Source organism: Typopeltis vanoorti, chromosome 3 (assembly GCF_054136105.1).
Source record: "Typopeltis vanoorti isolate ZY-2024b chromosome 3, IOZ_Tvanoo_1.0, whole genome shotgun sequence".
Taxonomy (NCBI): domain Eukaryota; kingdom Metazoa; phylum Arthropoda; class Arachnida; order Uropygi; family Thelyphonidae; genus Typopeltis; species Typopeltis vanoorti.
In genome coordinates this window covers 69324017-69341536 of record NC_143551.1, presented here as the reverse complement: position 1 = coordinate 69341536, position 17520 = coordinate 69324017, and the positions used below count along the sequence as shown (strand labels likewise).

At 36.5% G+C, this 17520-nt stretch overlaps 1 protein-coding gene across 1 annotated transcript in view; it reads left to right on the top strand.

Annotated features, from left to right (window-relative positions):
* The window catches only part of LOC150108245 (clotting factor C-like), a 368054-nt gene that overhangs the window by 74928 nt on the left and 275606 nt on the right, over nucleotides 1-17520 (top strand). The window contains exons 5-6 of the mRNA XM_090415698.1: nucleotides 344-508; nucleotides 13532-13708. Of these exons, the coding sequence (XP_090271824.1) occupies nucleotides 344-508; nucleotides 13532-13708 (342 nt within the window). The remainder of the gene's footprint in view (nucleotides 1-343; nucleotides 509-13531; nucleotides 13709-17520) is intronic.

Here is a 17520-nt window from a genome sequence, read left to right as displayed (position 1 = left end):
TCGACGATGACTTCTAAGGCTGGAACAGGCCATGCTAGGCCTAAATCCTTGATACGCATGATGATGATGAATATTTGATATAGGACATAAGTTCCTGAGAAGAACACAAATTTGAGCAATGCTGTAGATAGTGCTAGAGATTAATTTTTTTTATACTTCAAGATAATGAAATGTCTTCTAGGCATGTATTATTGCTGAAAGTGCTAAATTACATAATGCTAGATAAATGAATTTACTGTAATAATAATCATAATTAGTAATATCACACATCACTTATCCAGATTAATTTCATATATTTTATGTAGTAAATGAATGATATAAAATTTCATATTATATTTTGCAGGGTGCTCTGCTGTTATTCCCCGGGCTCCACTAATAGCGGAAAATGAACCACCAGTTTTTTCTACTGTTGTATATTATAGCTGTCCAGAAGGCTATTACATGAAAGGAGCTGCTCAGGCTCTGTGTTCGCAGAATGGTCAGTGGAGCAGTCCACCACCACAATGTGGTAAGTGCATTTACCTCTAATAGAGATGAATAGTAACTGATAATGAAGATACCGATTTGGCTTTCTTTATTATTTACATGGGCATTAAAAATTAATATGTTTACAATATATTATTTTCATCATTCTTTTGTGTCACTCTTATAGAACCATTTAGTAACTTATAGTTTCTATCACATCCTCTCTTTTCTACCTATTAACTAAATTTTGTAACTCACAAATATTCGATCTATCCTCAAAGGCAGCACTCCTCAGACTAGTCATCATTTTGGTCACTTATCTCAGGAAATACTCCAATTTCCATATCCACAAGAAATCCAGACAACCAAATCATTGCACAGTAGTTCATATGTAGCTGCCTCCAAAGCCTTATATAGAATAATAAAAACCTCCATATTTCTGTTTATTAGTATGTGTGTTCTTCAATATTCAAGTGATACTTTTAGTTATTTTGCTTGCTTTTGCAATATACCATCTGAACTTCAATTCCCAGCCTCCCCAAATTCTTAGCCTCATGAATTTCCTGAAATGCAGTTCTCTCGTGTAACACACAGCATGCAATCTTTTGATCCCAAAGGGCATAATCTTACACTTTTACACATTAAGCATGCAATCATTATCCTTTGCCCTTACTGTCAGTCTATTTAAAACATCTTGCAGCATTTTTATATAACCTTTATTAAGTATTGCCCTTCCCAGTTTTAGTTTGCATCATCTGCAAAAACCTGGATATTCCAATCCTTCCCCCTAGATTATTTCCTATGTTATTAATGTACATATTATATTGTAACAGACCAAATACAGAGCTCTGTGGCACACCACTAATCATCTTCCTTTTCCTGACTTCTGCTCTCCTATACTACTGTTTGATGTCTTTTAATCAGTCACCATGGTATCTATGTTATCTGCTTCACATCCATATATATATATATATATATGTGAGTGGTCTGAAAAGTTCTCAGCCTAACAATGAAAAAACGAATTTATAATTTCAAAATTATTTTTATTTTTCAACATAATCTCCCTTAAGACTTATACATTTATTCCAGCAATGTGCTAGCACCATTATCCTGTCCGTGTAGTGGTTCTCAGTAAGATGTGCAAAATATCCTTCTACATCTGCAATCACCTCTTGATTCGAAGAAAAACGCTGACTGGTGAGGAAAATTAAGATATAATTTTTAGTTTTGGGAAGAGATAGAAGTCAGAGGGAGCCAAATCTGGGGAATGGGGGGGGGGGGATTATGTTCCAACAATTCTTAGTGCAGATCCCTTAATTTTCCCATTGGCAAAACACCTTTGTGGGCAGGTGCATTTGTCCTCATGAAAGATGATTTTTTTCTTCTACAAACTGGGTCTTTTCTCACGAATTTTTTTGTCTACTCTTGTTAAAAGATCAGAATGGTATTCTCTGGTTATTGTTTTACCCTTTTCAAGATAATTAATAAACAAAATGCCTTTAACATCCCAAAACACCAATGCCATGACCTTGTCTTCTTTGGCACTGAACAACCAGCTTCTGTCTACTGTTTTGACTGCTGTTTGGATTATGATGTGTACCGGTGAATCCAAGTCTCATCTATAGTAATAAATCAATGCACAAAATCAGTTTTATTTTTGTTAAAATGCACCAAGCACTGTTTAGAGCTTTTCATGGGAGTGTGTTTTTGATCTGCATGGTGGCACATCTTGCGCAAAGCTTTTTCATTTGCAATTCTTCATGCAAAATATATCCTACACGTTCTTTTGAAATGCCTATTGTCTCAGCAATTTCATGCACTTTGACTCGCTGGTCATCCAATACCATATCATGCACTGATCAATGATTTCTGGTGGTGTTACCCTTTTTGGATGTCCTTCACATGGATCATCTTCAAGACTAGTACGGCCATGTTTAAACTCGGCAGCCCATTTCTTAATTGTTGAAAACAAAGCAGAAGAGTGCCCATAAACTTTTATGAACTTCAAAATTTCTTTTGCAATTTCACATCGATGTTTATAAACCAACTTAGAAAAAAAATCTTGCCAATAGTGTTGCCATCTATGGTCGAGGCTGAGAACTTTTCAGACCACCCATGTGTGTGTGTGTGTGTGTGTGTGTGTGCGCGCGCGCTTGCCTATTTATTCCAGTTTATATAATAGATTTTTTGTGCAGTATTTCATCTAATCGTAACATATCGTATCATAACATATGGACGAGAAGAAAAGTAAACAAAGAACACTGGATAATGGGTTACCACAGGGGTCAGTTCTGGCTCCCCTCCTTTTTAATTTATACATTGCAAATTTGCCTAATACAGCCTCCAAGAAGTTTTGCTACGCTGATGACATTGCTCTAGCCACTAGACACACAAATTTTACTACATTGGAAGATACACTAACAAATGACCTTGCAGTCCTAGATGAATACTTCAGCAAATGAAGATTATGCCCAAATCCTAGCAAAACAGAAGTTTCATGCTTCCACCTGAACAATAACCAGGCTAACAAAGAACTCATGATCTACTCAACCACAAACTGCTACGCTACAACAGATTCCTGGAATATCTGGGCATCACTCTGGATAGAACTGTATCTTTTAAACCACATCTCATTAACACAGCATTCAAGCTAAAAACAACAAATAATACACTGCAAAAACTATGTGTGACAACTTGGGGTGGGTTCCATTGTAGTAAAATTTGTGTGTCTGGTGGCTAGAGCAATGTCATCAGCATAGCAAAACTAACTTCTTGGAGGCTGTATTACCACAAGGGTCAGTTCTGGCTCTCCTCCTTTTTAATTTATACATTACTGATTTGCCTAATACAGTCTCCAAGAAGTTTTGCTATGCTGATGACATTGCTCTAGCCACCAGACAAACCAATTTTACTACAATGGAAGATACACTAACGAACAACCTTGCAGTCCTAGATGAATACTTCAGCAAATGGAGATTACTGAAATCCTAGCAAAACAGAAGTGTCATGCTTCCACCTGAACAATAACAAGGCTAACAAAGAACTCGTGGTCTACTCAACCACAAACTGCTACACTACAAGATTCCCGGAATATCTGAGCATCATGAATGAATATCTGGATAGAACTCAATCTTTTAAACCACATCTCATTAACACAGCATCCAAGCTAAAAACAAGAAACAATATACTGCAAAAACTATGTGGAACAACTTGGGGTGCCTCAGCAACAATGCTTCCCTGCACTGCTCTTGACCTCGTTTACTCCGCAGCTGAATACTGCTCACCCATATGGCTAACAGTGCCCATATGTATTTGGTTGATGCTCAGCTTAACACCACTATGCGCCTTATTTCTGGAACTGTAAAATCAACTTCAACCTACTAGCTGCCAGTGCTAAGCAACATCCCACCTCCACACATCTGCAGATCCAACCTTCTTCTACATGAATACACCAAAATCATGGAAATCCAAAATCTTCCAATCCACAAGGACATCCCACCCCTAGAAATAAACAGGCTAAAGTCAAGGCACCCTCCAATCTTAACAGCAAAAAATCTTGCAGAGACAAGTTTCAACATGAAGGAGAAGTGGAAAGAGTCCTGGTGTAACACTTCAACAGGGGTCTTCCATGAATTAGTGGACCCAACACAGATGCCTTCGGGTTTTGACCTATCTCGGAAAACTTAGTCTACCTTTAACTGAATCTGCACCGATCATGGCAGATGTGCAGACCACCTTTACAAATGGGGCATGATTGCCTCACCCAGGTGCTACTGTGGATCACCCCGCCAGACAATTAATCATATTATAGCAGAATGTGTCCAACGTGCATACAGTGATAACATGTCAGACTTCATCCATGCTACACCAAGTGCAGTTGACTGGATAATCAACCTAGATATACAGTTGTAACCTATTCTCTTTTATGACTGTATTATGTCTTATTATTGTACATATGTCTATTACTATGTCCATATATATTAAGAATTAATGTAATGTAACTTTTCATGTGTAAGCCATACGCTAAATAAATAAATAATACCGTATCAGCAGTTCTAACAGGCACTTAAGCACCTACAACCTTCCACTTATTCTTGGACTTCTCAACATTTCGTCTAATACATTTCCAAAATTCTGCAGTTTCAATTTGTAGCCATTTCCTTTATCCAGCTGAAATGTTTAATTATTATAGAAAGTGAATAAATTGCTAAAGCAAGACCTACCCTTCACAGAGCCATATTGTCCTCATAGAGTGCTCTTATCTACCCATTCTTACACTTTGTTCTTAACCACTTTTCCAACACTGACATATTAATTGGTCTATAATTTACCGCTTCCATGTTAAAGCAAACCCCCTTTATTTCTAATGGAACTATTTTTCCCTTGTTCCTCTCCACTGAGACCTTACTAGAGCTGAGACTTAAACAGCCTGCTCAGTACCTATGCTAATTCTCTTGCACCTTCTCATAACACATGGGCTGATATGGTAAGGAAGGCAAAATTAGTCTCTGACAAAGTTTGCCTTCCTTACCATGTCGGTCACATTTCTTATGTGCTTTGTACTGCTCATGAACTTGTGGATCAACTTACCCTCGTTACTTATTGATGTGGTGTCCCACTACATTACATCAGTGTTATAAATATTTTAATCCCAAAAACAAAGGTAACTTATACTTTAGATTATTTGAAGTATTCAAAATGTGTAACACAGCATGGTTTCAGAGCTTAACACCAAGTGTTAAGTAAATTTTATAAGAGTTCAATTTAATTAGTGCAATGAATCCAGGAAATTATTGACTTGAGTCAATCTCAAATGCTCAAAAAAAAAAAAAACCACATATGTGAAAGCTATTCAATAAGTAATAAGACTAATTTTACTGTCACGAAACCACTCATCACAATATTAATTTCTGTGGAATAAAGAAATGTTGCTGTCTGTATTAACAAAAGAGGTTGATAGATGGCGTATACAGGCTGATGTGCAAGAGTGTCACGTGACTAAACGCAAGCTTGTTTCGGCGCGCCTACGACCGCGACCAGTTGTTGAAATGGAAGCGTCCTTGGAACAGCATTATGCGATTAAATTTTGTGTGTGTGTTTGCAAAAATCGGTATCGGACACTTTTAACATGATAAGTGAAGCTTTCCATGATGAAGTAATGTCAAGGGAAAGTGTTTTTTACTGGCATAAAACTTTTAAGGAAGGAAGGCAAAACGTGGAAGATCTTGAACGTGAGGGAAGACCTTCAACGTCCATCACAGAGACAATGATCAACACAGCAGCGATTATCATCAAGGAGGATTGCAGAATTACAGTACGCCAGCTGCATGTTGTCCTGAATATTTCTGTGGGAAGCGTTCACTCAATCATGGCTGAACATTTGGGACTGAAACGTGTTTGCGCCCAATGGATTCCCAAACTCTTGACACCGGAGCAAATGCAGCATCGAGTGTATGTGTGCACAGAATGGAAAGAAAGACTGGAACAAGAAGGCAACAACTTCTTAAAACGCATCATTACAGCAGATGAAGCTTGGTTGTATCACTATGACCCTACAATGAAACAACAAAGCAGTGAATGGAAGTATCCGTCTTCGCCTACCCCCAAGAAAGCAAAAACTGTAAAATCGGCTGGTAAAGTTATGACGATAATGTTTTTTGACTATGAAGGCATTGTTTACCAACATGCTGTAGAACTGGGGAATACTGTAAATGGCTCGTACTATGCAGATGTTTTACAGACAATGGTACAGTACGTCAAAAGGAAGCGTCCATTGCTGAAGAATGGCTTCTTATTGCACCACGATAATGCAAGGCCACATATTGCTGCTTGTGTAGTGGACGTTTTGCAGAACAACAACATAGATATCCTACCACATCCTCCATACAGTCCTGATCTTGCACCGTAAGATTTTTGGCTGTTTCCTCAGCTCAAGAAACCACTAAGAGGCAGCCATTTCGAAAGCAACAAAGCATGTGTAAAAGCTGCGGAGGCGGTTTTGAAAGAACTCTCAAAAAACGGACTTTCACATGTGTTTAAGAAGTGGACGCAACGTTGGGACAAATGCATCGCGTCTCATGGTAGTTACTTTGAAAAAGACCATGTAAATCATGACGATTAAAGATAATCTGTTTTCTGCATAAATATAGTCTTATAACTTATTGAACAGCCTCCGTGTATATATATATATATATATATATATATATATATATACTGTATATATATATATATACTGTATATATATACTGAAAAATTATATAAAACTAAATAAAACTGTGTACATGGTAAACATAACTGAATTTATAACTACAAAACTATTTTGATCCAAGGCCTTCTAAAATAAATTATACTTTTAAGATCTCTTTATCCTTATAGAATAAAGTCATTCTCTTGCTGACTCATTCTATTAATAGTTTCTTCTTCTTCCCTTCAGGTACTATGCCTCCTGGTGTGTCCTATGTCTGTAGTTGCGTGTGTTCATGTGGCCAGTTTGCCTGCTTGCAGGAGGAAAACCCCCTCCCCCCCCCAGATAAACTGGAGAGAAAAACCCTGCAGTCCATGCCCAACACCGGCTAACTTGGCTTTGTCTGAGAAAGATCCATTAGCTTCTCTTGTCAATGATGGGAATCAAACCCAGGACACTCCTTTCCCATGCATATGGTTGCGAAGCGCATAGCCATTCGGCTAACCGTGCGGACTAATAGTTTCTTTTATGAGCTTAATCAGTCTATCAGACTAAACATTTTATTTTTCACAGCAAATTATTACAAACAATAAATTAAAGATGCCAAGAAATTATATTCTTGGCATCTTTGGCTAATGGCTTCACATTAATTGCCTTAGTATCCCATAATGCAATGCACATATCCTTACAGACATGTATAATGCTATGTATTATGGGAAGCCATTACCCAGACCAGTTTCACTATATAAGTGAAGGGAAATCTCCAAAAACTCATGTGATCCCCAGATCACTCTAAACTCAGCAAGTACTAGTAACCTGAAGGATCATTTTACTCAGAGGTGGTTCCACTCAGCAGGCTCACCTCAACCGAGCAGAGCCATAAACTCAGCTGTGGCTCCACTCAGAGACCTGGCACTGAGGAGAGCTGCTCATATCTCAGTGCACTATATAAGTAAAGTGCTTACTACAAAAAACTCAGACAATCAGGAGGTTCACCTGAAGAAGAGGATGGCAGGGGAAAATGGCCGATGCCTACAGCTACCATTTTAAAGAAGTTTTATTCCATTGGGAAAAGGTGCAGTCTGTTTGTTTGGAATAGCACACCAACACTGCTGATGTGAGTAGAATGAAGACTTGTTCAACACCATCATGCATCACTTCAAAACCATCTTGAAAAAGAGGGAGAGACAGTCTGCCCTTGATCAATTCCTCATCCCTGTTCAAGCAAAGAGGGGACGAGAAAAGGTAGAACAGGATAAAGAAGATTCCCTTCCAACATCTAAGGCTCAATAAATTGTATGTATTGTGTATATAATAGTGTATTTTGTAATTTAGTGTGTTATACGATAGTAAAATACGTAAAGTAAAGTAAATAATATGGTTTATTATTAATTCAAATAATAAACCATATTATTTGAATTAATCTATTTTCCATAGATTTATATGGGAAATATTGTCCTGCAATTTGACGTTAGTTCGGCGACGGATTAGTGTCGAATTGTGAGGCACCACTGTACGAGTCAAAAGGTGTTACATCTTATTAATAAAATACCCTGGATTAGAGAAAGATGTTTGAAAGTTTTTTTCCCTTGGTTATACTATAAATGAAAGATGCCAAGAAATTATATTGTTGGTTTAATCAAGAATATAACTTACCTTTATCCATGTAAGCAAATAAAAATTTGTGCATGAAGTAACATAATGACTGGGCTACTTGTAAATATACGCTAATGACTTCACATTAATTGTCTTATTACTACAAACAATAAATGTTCATTAGAGCCAATTCTTTATCAGACTTTTCTCAAAATATAAAGCTTCTTAACTTTCATGGGACTATGCAGCATTTCCTTATTTAGCATGTATTGTTCCATTCATCCTCTCTGTTTCACTGGAGTATAAATATTCTTGCCGCAGGTAATTTTATTACAAGGAGCACAGATTATAAATTCTTTACCAGGAAAAAAAAAAGTTTCTTTTACTATTCCATAAACACTCTATCAAAGTTAAGCCTCTACATTAAAGTCGCTTTACAGTTTCAGATTTTGCTCATTCCATCCAAGGAAATAATTCACATTACTGTTTCTTCAAACGTTGAAATAGAACATCTACTTAATATATCCTTTTATTTACTATTCACTTGTTGACAGCTCACCTTTCCATTCAAAGGATTCACTTTGCTAAGATTCCTTTTTAGAAATCCTCTCTTAATCTGTTCCAACTGTCAATGTCAAGTTTTGAGAACTTCCTAAAACAAAATTCTCTGGTCTGCATTCTCAAACTTCTATTCTCTCTCTCTCTCTCTCTCTCTCTCTCTCTCTCTCTCTCTCTCTCTCTCTCTCTCTCTCTCTCTCTCTCTCTCTCTCTCTCTCTTTCTTCTTGTTTCCTCTGTCACCCAGATGCTGAATTCGCTCTCTGTCAGTTCTCAATAACCCATCAACCTCCATGGTGAGCACCTGCACTTGTTCAACTAAGTAGCAAGAGAGAAGTTAATAATGGCTTACACATTGTTGTCATTGGTAAAAAGAGAATATCTTTACAATGAATGACAGATATCACAGCACTTAATAGTCATGAATTATATAAAGAGCTATTAAAATTATCATAACTATTAGAATCTGGTAAGTACATTAACCTCAAAGACTTTACATTTTATTTTAACATAAATATCAATATTAGGCACATCAAGTGCCAATCATGTGTAGTTACAAAACCAAAACTAATAAAATTCTTATATAAAAAAGCCAATTGTAAAAAGATTCATAATTGTAAATTATGACTATTTTTACAACCATGGTTGCAGAGCTAATATAATTTTTTTAACTGCATTTAATGTGAAAAAGTTAGATATCAAGTTAGATATGATGGCACAACATGACAAAATTTCATGCCGGCTGGGGCGTCGCCCGGTTAAACAAGGCCCCCATTGTTTCCACCAGGGAACCAGGGCGAACAGCGAAAAGTCAGCTACTGGAACAAACCCTAAAGCACACCCCAACTCAATATCACCAGAGTTCAAGATCGGTACTATCAACATAAGAAGCCTGAATGGCAAAGAAATGGAGCTAACTGAGGAATTAGATAAGTACCAGATCGACATAATGGGGGTGACTGAAACAAAAAAGACAAAAACCGGTGAGATCTTTCTGAGCAATAAATACAAAATGTTATATTCAGGCAATGACAATCAAGGAAACGAAGGAGTAGTAGCCATAGTATTCAACACTAGATACGAGGCTAATCTTCTTGAATGGCAGGCAGTCTCAAGTAGAGTGATATGGGCAAATATCAGAATGGGAAACTGGACAATGAGACTTATTTGTGTCTATGGTCCCATAGGTTGTCTGTGGGACTATAGGTTGCTTTTTCTAAAGCACTTCTACCTTAGAAAAAGCAACTGACACAATGAAAAAGGGTCAGTTGCTCTGCTATTTAGATCTCCAACAAGGACCAACACAATGTTGGTCCTTGTTGGAGATCTAAATAGCAGAGTAGGAAGTGATTGTCAGACATATAGAAATATTTTGGGAAAATTTGGAGAAAAGAGCAAAGCTAATAATAATGGCAAATACCTGTTGGATTTCTGCTCAGGACATGGACTGGTAATTACTAACACCATGTTCCAACATAAAGCTGTGCACAGATTCACATGGAGAGAAGAGGCAAGGAATAAGAAAAGTCTCATTGACTATGTTATTGTTTATAGTGATGTTTTCTCCCTGGTGCAGGACACCAGCATGTACAGAGGATTTGAAATTGGAAGTGATCACTATTTAGTCTTGAGCAGGATAAAATTGAAAGTCATATTGAAAAGAATAACATGTAAGAAAGTTTTAAAGCGAATAAAAGTTGACCAGCTCTCAGATGTGAACTGTAGACTAAAATACACAAAGATTATTGATGAAAAAATGAAAGAGTTTGAGAGCAGGAACCAAACCTTGGAGATTCAGTGACAAATCTTGAAGAAAACCCTGATTGATCTTCCTGTGTCCACCAGTTAGATGGTGGACACAGGAAGGAAAAGAAGAAAGCATATCAAAAATTCCTGGCAAATAAATCAGTTTGTGCTCATAGAGAGACAAATGCAAGAAAGCTAAACACTGTGTAAAACTAGCTAAACAAAAGTCATGGGTGGACTTTGGCAAGAACATAGAAAATAAATATCAAGAAGGTGGCAAAATATTCTGGAGGTTGTTGAAGAAGCTCAGAAATGGAGGAAAGAGTGCTGTAAAAGGAATTCGAGGTGACATGAAAACAGGAGAAAAAGATATCCTTGAAGTATGGAGTAATTACTTCAAAAAATTGCTAAATGAAACAAGCAGTGATAGCACAGTGGTAAAAAAACACTCAACAGGCATAGAGTCAGGAATACATATCCATACTTGAAGTAGAAAAAGCCATCAAAGGCTTGAAATGTGGAATGGCGCAGGAGTAGATGATATTCAACCAGAAATGCTTAAGTAAGGCGGTATAAAAGTCTTACAGTGGCTGCACTGCATAGTTCAGAAGGTGTGGACAGAGGGACGAATTCCCAATGATTGGAGTAGAGCTCTCATAGTACCCATATATAAAAAGGAAAATAAAACTGAATATGAGAATTACAGAGGAATTTCCTTACTGAGTGTTCCTGGTAAGATTTGTGCTAGCATACTTGAGAAACGGTTGAGAAGAATTCTGGAAGAAAAGCTTGGTGAAGAACAAGTTGGATTCAGGCCAAATAGAGGCTGTCAGGATCAGATCTTCACTTTACGACAAATAGTCGAGAAATCATGGGAATATAACAAAGATCTGTATTTAAGTTTTGTCAATCTGGAAAAGGCATATGATAAGGTGCCAAGAGAGAGGCTATTCAATATGCTACAGTTATATGGTGTGAATGGGGCATTATATCAAGCAATATTTAGTCTTTATTTGAGTTGTAAATCAGCAATTAGGATTGAAGGAAGTACAGAAAGATGGTTTAATGTTAAGTCTGGTTTGAGACTTAACATTAAACAACATTATCTAGATGGATCATATTATGAAGGAAAGGGGCATTAAACCTGATATCAAAATTGGAGATATTAATGTCAGCTCTTTGTTTTATGCAGACAAATTTATACTTCTGAGTAAATCTGCTACAAGTCTGCAAGATTCCCTGAGTTAATTGAATAACTGTTGTAATAGATATGGTATGAAGGTCAGCAATAATAAGACAAAGACAATGAAAGTAGGCAGAATCATTGAAAATGTCAACTGTGTTGTGAATGGAGAACCTGTGGAACAAGTAAAACATTTCAGCTACTTGGGCACGATTTTTAGTTAAGATGGTAAATTAAATATGGAAATAGACAACAGAATCAACAAAGCTGGTATGGTAGGAAGTCAATTGAATAAATTCATGTTGAATAAGAGAGAAATTAGTCAGAACACTAAATTTGCTGTATACAAGACAGTGTTAACCAGTTTTAACTTAAGGATCTGAGAGCTGGGTCAGAAGTAAAGCACTTAACCAAAGACTAGAGACTGCAGATATGAGAGTCCTGAGTAGATTAGTGGCATCAATGGCAATATCATATTAAAAACGAGGATATTAGTAAAGAAATTGACATTGTCAGCATCCAGGAATCCATTAGCAAAGCTAATCTCATGTGGTATGGTCACTTAAACAGAATTGGCAAGGAAAGATTAACAAAACAAGTATTCTCCACCAGGTTGGCAGCAAAACGACGCAGAGGAAGACCAAGATATAGATGGAGTGATATGGTACAAAGTGCCTTAGACAATAGAAATATAAGATCTGATAATGTTGGAGTCTTGACAAGTTACAGACTGATTTGGAGGAAAATTGTGGATAGGAAGTTAGTAATAATGTAAATTTTTCATGTAGTACTATCATATCCTGTACACCCCCTTGAGGGTACATGGCAGGAATTTGATGATGATGAAGTTAGATATTCTCATACAGGACTTTTGGATTTTAAATAGTATACATTTTGTTAAATAATGAGCAGTTTAACAACTACTTCTTTATCAAGAAATAATTTTAGCCATCTGCTTGTTTAAAATATTCATCATAGATTATTTCCTGTCAACAAAGCATGTGAACCGTTTTTAAGGTGATGCTTTGGTGGATGAATTTTTATGAAATTCAGAATTTGTGATCTTCACAAAAAATTATCATGGCATTTCAATATTGATTTAAATTGTACCATTTTATGTATCTAAATTCTGAAAAATGGTAATAAATTTTATTGTATTAAATCTCCAGAAACTTCCACGTTACCCTGAAAGTATGAAATTTATGCAGTAATAGAAGAAAGATATCACTGTGAATGTGATATCCTATCTTGCAGGAGTGACTACCATCTCTGTACTTTGATCTTTAGGTACATCTACCTGCCCATAATCACTACTGAATTCTCACCATCTTTCTGTAGCCCATTTCTGTCATTGCAGTATACAGCTTGTAATCTTTTGTTCTCAAAGTAAATAACCTTATCCTTTGCCACACTAAACTGGCAACATATTATCCTTTGCTGATCCTATCAGTTTGTTTAAATCATCCTACAGGATCTCTTCATTACTTTTATTAATAATTGCACTACCCAGTATTTCTTCATCATAAGTAAACAAATGTTTATTTATTTATTTTAATAATTTCCTTGATCACTGCTGATCAAGGAAATGATTGCTGTTGTACAAGTTAAACAGCAGTGGCTCAACTACAGTGCCTTGCAACAAACTACTAATCACCTGCAAAAAAGGGGAGTGAGATATTATTCCCTTTCTTTGCATTATGCATGCGCATTATAACTGAGACTTTAATGTGATATCCAAGTGACCATTATTATTTCTTATTGCATATTAACAAAACTGCAATTTTAGTTTCCATATTTTCAGTGAAGCGCTGTACACCATTAGTTGCTCCAGCAAATGGTGGGATGACATACACTAATGATCCACCTATAGAAGGTGTTTCTGCTCTTTTCTATTGTGATGATGCATATGATCTCATTGGAGAGAAGTTGTTAACTTGTCAGTCAGATGGCACGTGGAGCAGAGATGTCCCATCTTGTCGTAAGTTGAATATTATTTCTATGTTTTATTGTATAACTCTTAATTGAATTTAATATTTTTCGTTGAATTTCAATATAAATATAAATAAAAGTCTAACAACCATACACAAGGCACACAACAGATTCTGATAACATGTTCATTTCATTTACAACTCTCTCAAAGAAAAAAATCTGTTCCTCACTCCCTTGCTGACCACAGGGATGATTCCTAGTTCTTCTCCTCTCTCAGCAGTCATGAATGAAAAAATTTCATTATATCATTCCTATAAAAACCTTTGAATAACTTGTGTATATCTATCTCTTTTCCTCCTTTTCACCTATTGACCAATTTCTATAATCCATAAATCTTCAACCTATCCTCAGGAGCATTCCATAGACCTGCCGCCATCTTGGTCACTAGCTTCTAGATCCTTTCCACCTCTTCTTCATACCCAAGAAATTCAGATGACCAGATCTGTCTGTGTAGTAGTGATGAGGCCTTATCAAGGCTTATAAAGAGGCATAATAACCTCCTTATCTGCTTGGTGTTGTTCAAAATAACCAGATAATCCTATGAGCTATTTTAGCCACTTTTGCAGTATGTCCTCTGAACTTCAACTCCATCCACCAACAACTCCAATCCCTAACTTTGTCAATTTCCTGGAATACAGTTCCATTAGTGTGATACATAGCTTGTAATATTTTCATCCCAAAATGCATAATAACCTTACACTTTGCCACATTAAATTGATAGCCATTCTCCTTGGCTCATACTGCAAGCTCATTTAAATCATCCTGTAAGATCTCCATGTCATCTTTATTAACTGTTGCCCTTCTCAGTTTTGCATCATCAGCAAACAACTGAATATTTTTCCTCAGGTCTTTTTCTACACATGCCACGTACTGAATTAGAAACCTTTATGCAGATCTATGTAAATATCACTTATGCAGCATATGATATGATACTGAGCTCTGTAGTGCAATTGGAAGAACGATGGTACATTGGACCCTTCAATTGGAAAAGGCCTAAGTTTGATTCTCATTGTCACAGGAGGAATCTTTATATGGGTTTTTTTCAATTGAAGACGAGGTAGCCAATCTCATATGGGGATAGCAGGATTTTTTCTCCCAGAAACTCAAGATTTTCATCCTGCATACAGACAATTTGGCCTTCAAAAATAACCCACATTACAGACAAAAAAAATGCTGGTAATGGTGGGCAATAGATGACATAGGTGTAGATGATGATGGTAGGTAGTTCAGTGTAGTTGGATGAAGTGGTGGAGACAGAGAGTTGTAGAGTAGGTGCCCTCCTTGGAGGTGTCATGAAATAACAATAATAATATACAAAATACTTGGTCACATGCATCACCATGTGCTCTAGACAACTATTTACGAATGCTGCTGGTCAGTAATAAGAAAAACAAAGGATCTTTCAGAGTTAAGTGAATAGCTTATTGTGGGTGCCTGTCTGACTGGAGCTTTAGTTTTGAAACCAGCAGAGATGAATGGTTTCTCAAAAGATAAGATATCCTGGGTGTAGGCACATGGTGGTGAATTTGAGCTGTGCAGAAGAAAGTGATTTTTAATCAGTGAATAGTCCGTTTTTTTCCCCGTTTTTCTACGTTTTTGAGTGCTAAATTGTTTCTCTGAATACGAGTGTACTTCAGTGGTTGTTTTTTGGAAGTTAGTTGCTGTCGCGATATAATATATTTTGGTTATCAAAGCATAACGGTGGAAGACAAAATGAAGCTAAGTTTTCATTACTGTATTTAGTTATACAGTAGTATCTCGCTAATCCGAACTAATAAAAACCATGCTCGTTTGGATTATCGAATTCCTCCCCCCCAAGAGGCAACAAAAACTAGACAAAAATAATCAGATTCTAATGGTACATCAGTTTAATTCTGTAAATAAATGAAGTAAAGTAACTGATAGAAAAAAAAAAGCTACTGTATTGTAATGTGAAACTTAAAAAATAATACAATACACAAGTTTATTTTAGTAAAATATTTAGTTTGTATGTACTTGTGTTGTTGAGGATTCTGATTTAATAAAATTGCATAGTTCAGTACATAACCTAATTTGCGTAAAAAAATCACTTTCTTGTACACAACACACAAAAAAAGTTTTTTTATTTCTTTGTAAAAAAGTCACTGATTTTCTTTTGCTTCTTGGAAGCTAAATTTTTTTTTCGAATGTTTCTTCTCGGAGCTGCATTAACAATAAAATTTTGTGGAATGGCATATCATTCTACTTAGCCCATTCTATACATGTATTAAAACTGTCAACTGCCTCTTCGTGTTTTACTTTTTTTTCTTCGAGTTCTTTATCGTCGTCGTCGTCTTCTAATTCATTCTGTAGCGTCATATTTATAATTTCAGCATCTGATTTGACTTCGAATTCACTTTCGGTTCTACCTGTAATCCATTCAGTGACATCTGTTTGTTTATTTTCAACATCTGGATTTATATTTTTAACCAAATTATGCAAGTTTTGAATTTCCTCTTTTTGTGTATCACCGTAGTTATCTTAGTAAATTCTAGAAGGCCACAGTTTTTTCCTTGACACTTGAATTGCTTCAGGTTCGATGGCTTCCCAAGCAGTAGCAAGTGAGAATGCTACATTCTTCAGACTTATATTTTTTATTGATGTGGTAAAGTCATAATTATGGGAAATTACATTTAAAAGCAGTTCGGATTACTGAAGGGTTCGGACTAAAGAGGTTCGGATTAGCGAGATACCACTGTATTTCATTTTATTTAATTATATTTAGTGTACTTAAATGTTTTGTTTTGCTTGTAATTGTTTGTACTTTTTTTTTCTTATTTATTTAACGGAATTTATTAATTGAATAATTATTAAAGATTACGCTACTTGGCAGTAAGGAATGATGGCGAATTCAGCTGCAGTCGCAAGTGGCGTATCGCCAAGTCCTCCGCCATTTTAGAACTCTATTATAAGCAATATCATAAGGGACTTTGTGGCATGCAGTACTTGTGGCATGTATGTGTCTCGGGAATTGGATATGTGGCTTGTGAAAGAGAGCATATGGGCGCAAAATGCAGGCAGTTGGAGGAAATAAGTGCATTAGAAATATCAATATCCGACCTTGTTGCTGCAGGAATGGGGAATGAATGTAGGAAGACAAGTAGTGTAAGAGGAGAGAATGAAAAAAATATATATATGAATGAGAAAATAATAGTTGATAGTGTGAAAGGTGTGAGTGACTGTGAAAGTTTAGGAGATGGTTTTGTTTGGGAGAGTGAATTTAGATTAAGATTGACTGACCTGCAGAGGGAAATAGATGAGCTGAAAGAGGAGGTGGAATGTCTTGTGAATGAGAGCAGAAGTATGAAAGATAAGATTTGGAGAATGAAAGAGATAAATGCAAGGCGAATCAGAGTAGGGGAGAGAGAGAGAATTTTGGGAGTGTTAGAAGAGGAGAGAAAGGAAACAGTAGAAGAGAGGGAATGAGTGAGCGGTATGAGGGTGCTAGAAGAGGAGAGAATGGAAACAGTAGAAGAGAGGGAATGAGAGAGAGGTATGGGAATGCTAGCAGACGAGAGGATGGAAACAGTAGGAGAGACGGAATGAGAGAGAGAGAGAAAGATATGGAAGCGCTAGAAGAGGAGAGAATGGAATGAGAGAGAGGTATGGGAATGCTAGAAGACGAGAGGATGGAAACAGTAGGAAAGATGGAATGAGAGAGGGATATGGAAGTGCTAGGAGTGGAGAAAATGGAGACAATAGGAGAGAGGGAATGAGAGAGATGTATGGGAGTGCTAGAAGAGGAGAGAATGGAAACAGTAGTAGGAGAGAGAGGTATGGGAA